The 10,129-nt window shown below is 43.7% G+C and overlaps 1 protein-coding gene across 1 annotated transcript; it reads left to right on the top strand.

Moving 5' to 3' along the window:
- SOCS4 (suppressor of cytokine signaling 4) lies at positions 1–7,661 on the top strand. The gene is made up of 2 exons (XM_082317354.1): positions 1–59; positions 5,949–7,661. Exon 2 carries the CDS (start codon positions 6,050–6,052, stop codon positions 7,358–7,360), a length of 1,311 nt encoding a protein of 436 aa, XP_082173480.1. The 5' UTR covers positions 1–59; positions 5,949–6,049; the 3' UTR covers positions 7,361–7,661.
- Positions 7,662–10,129: the final 2,468 nt, after the last annotated feature.

Raw genomic sequence — 10,129 nt, forward strand, 5'->3', positions numbered from 1 at the left:
GGGGAGGGCTCTGGCCCCAGTGAAGGCTGCAGGATCCAACCCATGTGCAGATCGTTATGGTAATTAGGGAATTACTCGGTAATTACAGCCACCCCGATGCCTGTGCTAGATAGAGTTGACAGCGGTTGTAGTTAGGCAGGTAGCGATTGCACCGCAAAAATCATTAAGCTTTTGTGGGCTGAAAAATAGGAAGAAACCGTCGTGGTTTATTTCTTGAACGACAAAAAACGTTAGAGCTCGACATACCTGAAATAGGGAGAAAAAAATCAGTTATCTGTTTTCCCTTTATGTAGCTTTAATGATCTGGCCCAGTTTGTTCCTGCTTCTAAGAAAAATTGCTTCCAGGCAAAACCCTTTTATCTTCGGTTTTGCTCTGCAGCGGAGTTATCAGTGCTCAGGGTGAGCAGAGTGATTTATTTTTATTGGAAATGTGGTCGGGCTCTCTGTAACAGTCACATTGTTGGTACTTTCATGAATGAGTAAGTGATAGGATTACAAAGCAGGCACGCTTCTTTCCTTTTTCAAAAAAAAAAAAAAAAAACAAACCAGATTTTATTATTAGACCTTGTGGAAGTTGTGTAGAGACATGTTTTCGAGAGATGTATCCTGACATATTTCAGTAAATCGTGATTTCTGGTGAGGATAACGTGTTCTAGCAAAATGTTTCGAGCTGAACCGCTTATCAGATGAGTGGGAAGAGCAAGCTCTTCTTGCAGCAGCCTTATTGCAAGCCGCTGCCTGGGACCGAGACAAATGCATGTCAACTGTATTTATTTTTCTTTATTATTTTAATTTGCAGAAACTCTCATATAAACCGCACCTAAAATATTTTACAATATCAAAGCCGTTTTAAGTTCAGTTCTATGTAACAATTAAATTCATTGTCTGGAGGTGCTACCTGCTGGGATAACTCTTTGAACGGCATGGGGAAACTGGGGAGAGGTTTTTTGGGGGGTGGGGGGATCCCATGGTCACTTGGCCAAGGGACTGCAGGCTTTGAAGTGGCATGGCATTAAATGCAAGGTTATTCTTTAAATCCGGTCGGGAACTCGACCTGCTGCTGACTTGATTAATAAATGGAAGTGGCTGCGAGCAGAGCGGCGGGGCGGGAGCCGGGAATCGCGCTGCTCTCCTATTCGGTTTCTGGGTGGAGCACGAAGTGTTGGTCACGGACCATAAAGCTTTTACTGATTTAGTGCTGCCGCGGCCTGCCAAGCGCTGCGTGCATCTCTCCTTCAGAGCCGAGCTCCATTAAAGCAGTAGATATGAGCAGCCTTCACCTTTGGCGCCTGCTTCCAGATGGCTTCGACCTCCTGGGTGTGAATAAAATAGCCCCGGTGTTGGGGTTAGGCGGGCATGGCCGCATGCCCTCCTCCTGCTACACTTCTGGGGCTCTACAGCCCCAAGACGAATCAAGGGTATTTCCAAGTGCGAAGTATTGTAGGTTGTCATTGGTATCCTTAGACAGTCATTTTCTTTTGTGTGTGTGTGCGATTATTGCTTTAATTCGCTGGAAAGGCCTCTGGAGTCTAGCTTAGGTATTTTTGGACAGTATCATAAATCAAAATAAACACAGTCAAAACTGAAGAAAAATAAGTTAAGACAGAGGAATTGAGAGTTAATGTTATCCTTAATAGGTTGGGCTTTTTTCCAAATTAAGTCAATAACAGCTCAACTTCAGTGGAAGGTCAGGTTTTAAAATGCCGTCTTGCGGCCAAAATCTAATTGGGTGAAATTAATGAAAACAGCATGTGACCGGTGAGAATTTTTTTAAATAACTTCTATGTAAGTTGAAAGAAAAAAGAAAAAGTACTCCAATTTATTACGGCTTGCTCTTCTCTCTCAGGATTTTATCAGCTCTAGAAGGATATCAACTTCTGTAACAATTCCAGAATTGATTTACTGTTCTTTGTATGCGTCTCCTTTTCTTATTTAATTAAAGGCATAACACAGTGATGCTTTGGCTTTTGCGTACTTGAGCAGAAAACTTTCAAAGTATTTCCTTCTCTAGCGGGGTCGTGCAGTGTGAGAGCACCGAAGCGGTGGTGCGATCTCCGTCCTCGGAGGTTTTCAGAGCGTGGCCAGGCGGTGCCGTGGCTCCCCTGAGCCCACGCTGGCAGCGGTCCCGCTCCGAGCAGGAGGGTGGGCTGGAGACCCCCCACCGTCTGCTTCTTCCTTAACCAAAAGCAGCTTGATGAAGAGGACTTGGAGGCAAGGGTCCAGTGGCTTAGGACATAAATATCTAGTTAAAGCAATTCAGTATTTGTTGAATAAATAAAAAAAATGGTCTGTCTACGCTTACGGTTTTGATTCTCCTATTGGAGTTATTGGGTAGTTGCTGCTGATTTAATTATACATAATTATACTGTCTTATCACAGTTGCAGCCTACCTCTGGCTAGGAGGTAATATTGCCTCCAAATAGCTACTAGATACTGCTTTTAGTTTGGGCTTGAAGTCTTAGCGTTGAGGCATCAGCGCTTGAAAGAAAGAGCATCTTGTGCAGCCGCCTGCGCCCCCCCTCCGCCTGCCTCTGAAGGAGGGAGCCGTGCACATGATAAAAACAACAACAAAAACCACCCAGCGCTCTGTCCTCAGGGACTGTAAGCTGTGACAGCGTTGGATAACCTTGAACTACAAGCCGGATCCCGTGGCCCGAAGTGAACTCTGCTTATCCCTACGCGTTGCTTTATCTTTGCCGTTTGCTTAGGTGGAAGAGTTTCAAGCATAAAGGTTTTGTCAAATCTGCCTGCTTCTGAGATGCCTAAGGTCTCCCCGCATAGAAGGCGGCTTTTGTAGGCAGGAGACCAATTACATCTTACCCAAAGGACCTCAGAACCGATGCGTGTAAGCTGCACAGTGCTGGACTCCTCCATTTAACCTTGCCCTGTAGGGAAAAGTACACTCCGTCTTCCCTCTCTTTTATCCTTGCCCTCCTCTCCTGCTCTTCCAGTTGCGTTCCAGCCATTAATGGATGTACGGTACACGGCATTTTCCTGGGACGTTTGCAGCGCAAGGAATAGCTCGTTTCGGTAGACAGCCTGAAGTGGTAATACAGCACTGAATGCCTCGCTGCCCTTTATGCCTTTTTCTTTCCGACACCCAAATTATTTTTGGTCCCCGTTTTATTGGTGGGGCTGTGAATCACGGATTTGGAAAGGTATGAAGGCATGACCCCTTATTGTAACACCAGCCGGTGGGATTTGGGCACCTAAATACACCGTGGCTGGTGCCTGTTTCAGAAGGCAGCTTGCCTGCGAGCATGCAGACGTTTGTAGCAGATTTGGAAACCGAGGTTTTGTCTCCTGAGTCTCAAGCTGACCACTGAACCATCCTTTACTCTTCCTTTGCAAGGTCAACTTCAAACCTGGCTTTATCATAGAATTGTTAAGGTTGGAAAAGACCTTTAAGATCATCAAGTCCAACCGTTAACCCAGCACTGCCAAGCCCACCACTTTAGGTGGATGACCTCCCTTTTTCTGCAGTTATTCCATGCTCTTTTCACAGGTCTAGTGTTATGTCTGATTAGCAATTACTGCTCTGACGTGGCAGCATTGGCGCCTCGGTTCCAGCAGCCTTCAAACCCCAGGGAAACAGCCTTCTGTGCTGCTGGCTAATGGTCTGTGTCTTACAGCATCACGTGCTATTCCTCCAGGTTGAGTTCCAGGGTTCAGGTACCACTAATGACTCGCGACAGAAGAAAGGTACAGAGTAGAAAGTGGTTTTACAGTTAAATACAACAACAACCCAGAAATGACATAAACCGCTGAGCTTATTTCAGTGGCAAGGCTGACGTGAGGAGATAACGGGCCTTTTCAGCACTGCGGGGTTTTGTACGTTTTGCAGTTTTTAATTCAAAGCCCATATTCTGCGTATTCTTATTCCTTATACGGGCTGGATGTGCAGAATGAGATAATTGAAGGTTTCAAAAGCAATTACAAACTGTCGTATCCTAATTTTTAAGTACTTGACTTTGCAACCTCAATGATATCTCTCTGTCCAATTAAAAATCCCATATACAGAGAGTTAATGTATTTTACCACAGGATGAATCTAGAATAACTTTTTGTCTGATACTTCAGATTATCACCAGGGTAAATGAGGTTGCTTTTTTCCCTCTTTTTTTAATGGTGGAGAAAATTCAGTGCTCCACTCTAGTTGTTTCTGGATGAAAAATACCAATGTTACAAAAGCAATCAATGAATCTTGGTCTAAATAAAGGTGGTTTGGGTCTCATATACGAATGTTGCCTTTCTCCTAGCTGTACTGCATCCTGCAGTGTTTTTGCTGGAAACCAGTGGTTTGCAAAATCCTGAGAGAAGAAAAAGAAATCTTTATTTTAATCTTCAGTTGGTAATTGCTGGAATATGGACCCCGTTCTGTGATTCCACTTGGTACCAGTGAGGTACTAGTCATCTCGATTGCTCTAATGCCAGGTTTTTGCAACATATTTGCAATATTTAACCTGTCTTACCCTCATTCTACATTTCTGCATCTCCTCCCTTTCCCTCCCTTTTCCTTTCCCCCACAGCTCTCAGGTTTGTGGGTTGGAAAGAAGGAATGCAATGTCAAAAATTCCTGGGTGAGAGTTACATCTGGGATGCATTTGGCCCACAGATTGCATGTAAGCCTTTTGGCACCGCAGCCTTATTCTTTTACTGAAAGCAGAGGCTAGAACTCAGCCTGTGCAGCCCCGGGGGACGGCAGAGAGGTTGTGTCATGCTGGCTAATCCTGATGATGAGAATGGATTGAATGGAGAGAGGAAGTGGATGCCCTTTTCTTTTCCTGCTTAGTATTTACCATGTCAATTAGTTTAAAAAAAAAAAAAAAAAAAAAAACAACAAAACAAACAACACAACAAAAAAACCACAGCCAAAAAAACCCAGTGGAATAGAGGAGCTGTACATCGTTTTGGTGCAAAAGCATCATGGTACGTGATGAGAAATATTTCTATGTTCTGCCATGCCTTGGGAGAGTGTAGTACACATAACATATTGCTGTCTATGTACCTTGAAAAAATTCTGCTCTACTTTCAGCTGAGTAATCAAAAGAGGATTTTTTTTTTTCCTCCTTAAAGCGCAACATTCAAAAGGAAGCCTCTTATCCATTTGAGAATTCAATACACTTTTGGAAACAAAAGAGAATTAAATCAGCAACCGTAGGTCTCAGAGCAACAGTGATTTTAATAATGTAAACTTTCTTCTCTAATGAGTAATAAGCAGTTCCATCTTTCATGGCCTTTTAAAATTGCTTTTAGTAAGGGACTGGATTTGTTTTAATCCTTTTCAGTATGTAAAGCCCCAGATATTTCAATCCTTTAGGGGCTCAGTATTTTCTAGCTCCGATTGAAAAGGCAGAGGAAAACAGCTTTCAGAAACTGACGGAATCTGTGACTGATATAATTTAATTTTTTTTTTATCCAGAAAGTGACCCAAAAGTGTCAGTTAAGAAAAAGATCTCTGGCATCCCACCCTGTGGATTAGTAGCAAACAGGCATATCATCTAGGTACAGTAGCTCTTTGTACTCTGACCTAGTTGTTTCTGTTCTGCCTTGTTCCTTCTTGAAAGGTTATTTGGAAGAGATGCAGAATTTGCTCAGTAAACAGCTAAAGCAGTCTCACCTGCCACGTGAAGTGCTTCCCCTTAAAATGGACCCTGGCACGATAGGATTGCCAGCACCTAAAACTGTCTGCTCGGCTGCGTAGTCAGAATGGATGCTCTAAAAACACCTAAGATGGTGTGTTCTGGAGGATGCTTTTCCCAGGGAAGGGTTAAAAGAGCCTTGTCTGGGATCAGGCCAGTATTTGTGGGGTGTTGTGGTGAATTCAGCTTGATCATATTTTTACATGGTTAGCAATTAATTGTCGCTGTTGTCCTGTATACACCTGCATTGGTCTTGTGTTGTGTGCGTGCATAACTGTTAACTTAGCTGTGTGTTCTTTTTCCTTAGATAATTCCAGAAAGTTCCTCGAGGAAGCTTCCTTACGTAGAAAAACCTTACAAGAAAAACACAGTGCGCTTTCTGGCAACTTGTGAAGCAAAGCTGTCAAAATGGCAGAAAATAAGGACAGTAATATTAAAAACGCAGACGTGAGACCCAAAAGCAGCCGGAGCAGAAGTGCGGACAGAAAGGATGGTTACGTCTGGAGCGGAAAGAAGCTCTCCTGGTCTAAAAAGAGTGAGCACTGTTCTGACGCTGAAACAGCAAGTGCTGCAGGAAGATCAGGGACTAATTTAAGGAGCCAAGAGAGGAAATATAGCTGCTCTTCTATTGAGCTGGATCTAGACCGTTCGTGCGGTCACAGGTTTTTAGGCCGGTCTCTCAAACAGAAGCTGCAAGATGCTGTGGGTCAGTGCTTTCCCATAAAGAACTGTAGCAGTCGGCACGGCTCAGGACTGCCATCAAAAAGAAAAATTCATATCAGTGAGTTAATGCTAGATAAGTGTCCTTTCCCTCCGCGCTCAGAGCTAGCTTTTCGGTGGCACTTGATCAAACGACATACAGCCCCTATAAGTCCAAAGGCGGAAGACTGGATAATTGCTGATTTATCCCAGCATGAGGAAAGGGAGGATCAGCTGCGAGACGATGAGATTGCCAACGGGGGAACGGACTCTCCCTCCCGGTCCTGCGACTTTACCGACAGCGGTTCCTCTAGGGGTGATTCGAGGTCTGAGCTGGTTACAGGTAAGGTGGTAAGGAGCAGTAAAGATGAGAGCGATATGGACTCCGACGATGAAGTTATAACACTGTGCACAAGTTCTAGAAAAAGAAACAAGCCCAAATGGGAAACGGATGATGAGCTGCTACGGATGGAAACGCCTCCGAAATACCACACGCAGATTGACTATGTCCACTGCCTCGTCCCAGACCTCCTTCAGATCAATAACAATCCCTGCTACTGGGGAGTCATGGATAAATACGCAGCTGAGGCGCTGCTAGAAGGAAAGCCAGAGGGAACGTTTTTGTTACGAGACTCTGCCCAAGAAGACTATTTGTTTTCTGTAAGCTTCAGGCGCTACAGTCGTTCCCTCCACGCGCGGATAGAGCAGTGGAATCACAACTTCAGCTTCGATGCCCACGATCCTTGTGTCTTCCATTCTCCTGACATCACGGGACTCCTAGAGCACTACAAAGATCCAAGTTCCTGTATGTTCTTTGAACCGCTTTTATCCACTCCGCTAAACAGGACTTTTCCTTTTTCTCTTCAACATATATGTAGAACAGTTATTTGCAACTGTACAACTTACGATGGTATTGACGCACTTCCCATTCCTCCATCGGTGAAGCTGTATCTGAAGGAATATCACTATAAGTCGAAAGTTAGAGTACTCAGGATCGATGTACCAGAGCAGCAAAGCTAGAAAATATTTTTATGAAAGAATGAAATTGTCTCTAAACAGACAAATAGTATGTTCAGTCTTTCTTCCTTCTAGGGTTTTGTTTAATAGCAATTGTATTGTTTTTTCTTTTTCTGTGGATTATTTACCACCCAAACTAGCCTCTGTCTAAGGCTTTTTTTATCCAAATGTACTTTGAGTCTTCCCAGCTCTCTTTTTTAGAAATGATATTCATTGTGGGCTTTTGGTACTGTTCCCAAACTAGAGTTTTACAGAATTTCAGGTAGGCTTTCTGGTATTTCTATAGATGGATAGTCTTTAGATCTAAAAAAACCCTAAAAATCAGTTTTGAACTTGATCTGTCTTTTATATTGTAATTTACATATGTTGCTGACATGTTTGAAATAGCGCACTGTTAACTAAAGATTGACTCATCTGTATTTTCTGCATTTCTTTTAAAATGAGTGCTCTAGCCTCTGTGTCTGTGTGTATGTCCGTCCGTCCATATCTAATACAGTAGATTCATCAGTCTATTTCTAACATAACTATTCCTAGCAAAATGAAGTTTGAAAGAGGATATGATCCTTCTATAAATACATCAGGGGACCAAACACCAGGGAGGGGAAAAACAATTCAAGTTAAGGACAGCGCTCAGTACAGGAACAAACATGTATAAACTGGTCGTGAAAAGATTTTGGTTGGAAAAGAGGAAGGCTCGTAATCGTCAGAGCAGCGGGGTTCTGGAACAGCTTTCCGTTTTGTATAATAGCAGTAAAAAGCAAGCTCCTTGGAAACTGGGATCTGATCAGGGTCTGGAAGGGATAAGGATGTAGTTTCTCATGAGAGATGGGGCTTGGAGCTGGTAGCTCTGTTTCTATGTTACTATTTCGTATCATGAAATACCCAGTTTTCTCTATAGGAGCTGCTGCTGCTGGAATGATAAAGCGTGGGGTGGGAGGGTGAGAAGGAAGATATTTCCTTAAAAATCTGCTTATTAAACTATCTGGTCTTGCATGGTTGATCCTGAGGTGATAATGAATAACTTCCTTACTTTGTTAGTGGGAGGGTTGTTTTTTTAAGAAGTATAGTTAAAAAAAAAAGTCTGCAGATTTTTCTTGCAGTGTGAAGCATTTGGTCGAATGGCCTCCTGCCAAATTCCATGTACGGGAAAACCATGCATGGATAATGCTCCTAAAAGCATTACTTACATTACATGGATAGGCAGATCTGCTGCTGAATTATTGGTGAAATCCCAGTGAGACTCAGCAGGGCTGGGTTCGGGCAAGAAACTCTCTGGCTCTCCCGGCCGGCCTCGGGGCGCAGCTCGGGGAGGTGCAGGAGTGCCCTGCAGTTCTGCTGTCGCTCGCCTGTGCTTTATCTCCTCCCGCAAAACTGGGCCCAGAACTACCCTGCCAAAAGTCTGCGAGATGATGTAATTGTAACTACAACAACTGCGCTGTTTCCTCTCCTTTGATCGCGTTTGGATCCTCTTGAAATGCTCTTGAAACTGAGACCCCGAGCCTGCACGTTACAAATGTGTTTAATTTCATGCATCTCATCAAAAATCAGCAATTACCTGTGCACGTGAGGTTACGTACGTGTGCAGGCTGGGAGCGGCGGAGCACAGAGCTGTAGGGTCTCGCTCCCAGATTGTAGCCTAAGACTCAGCAATATTGCTATTTGACTCTCTTAATTCCACCTGGTACAGAATCCTATGGATTTGCGGCCATCAAATCCGTCCTGCAAGCTGGGCGCTCGGGAATTACCACGGAAGCTTTGCCATGCAGCTCCACTGGGGCCCTGCTGCCCTGCCCTTGCCCCCCCGAGCAGAGAATACCCTTTCCACTAAACTGCTGTCACTGTGATGATGCAAACAGATTTCCAGGGACATCTGCTTAGAGACCAGCCCGGTTGTTTTCACTGTGTTTTTAAATAGGTTTTGAACCAAAGTCTCCAGGGAGAAAATGCTAACGCATCAATCATCTATCGCATCGCACATGGATGAATACGCTGCAGGACAAACTCTCAGCTGCTATAAATCAGCGTGGCTTTATTGATACGCTTATAACAGCTTATACCAGCTGAGATTCTCCCTCCTCCATATGAAAATGCTAATTGTATGACTGATATCAGAAAAATGACCCTTTTTTTCTGTAATCTTTTCCTCGAGCTGCTTCCATTCCACTGACATTGCCTTTTGCGTAAACTGTATTTTATCAAGGACAGCTTCATGCTGGTAAATCTATTTTTCCCTCTATCTATCGCCGCCATTTTCCAAATGCAAAGTGAGCGAGCAGCAGGGATCGTCTTTGCTCTGCTCTCTTACGCCGTGCCTGTCGTGGTGGAACGGTGGCCTGTGACTTGTGTGACTCCGGTACGAAGTAATAGTACCTGGCTCAAAATCTGACTTCACAGAGTGACGTCAGAGATATTTGCAGTCTGCTTGATTAAAATTCTCTTTCAGAAACTCTTAATCAGGGCAAAAAGCTCATCATTTTAGACAGAGATTAGCATTGTTATTATTTTTATCGCAAGACCACAAAAAGTAGATTTCGACCAAAAGTTGTACTTGCTTTGGAAGTTAGCGAAGGCCACCATTGCTTTCAAAACCAGCCCAGATTTTGTCCCTTCAAAATGAAAGGGCACGAAAGAACCTTTTTTGGGGTATAGTTCCCCAACACGCTGTGTTTTCAGTGTCATTCTGTATGCAGCCTACATTGTTTTGACATTTGTTGATGCATCACTTACCCCAAAAATGTCTTGAGCACTCCAATTTTAGGAGACCTATATAAT

Source organism: Platalea leucorodia (genome assembly GCF_965183815.1).
Source record: "Platalea leucorodia genome assembly, chromosome: 7".
In the NCBI taxonomy this organism is placed as follows: Eukaryota; Metazoa; Chordata; class Aves; order Pelecaniformes; family Threskiornithidae; genus Platalea; species Platalea leucorodia.

Bases quoted from the DNA above. Each gene is read 5' to 3' on its own strand.
- SOCS4 (XM_082317354.1), top strand. From the start codon at position 6,050: ATGGCAGAAAATAAGGACAGTAATATTAAAAACGCAGACGTGAGACCC.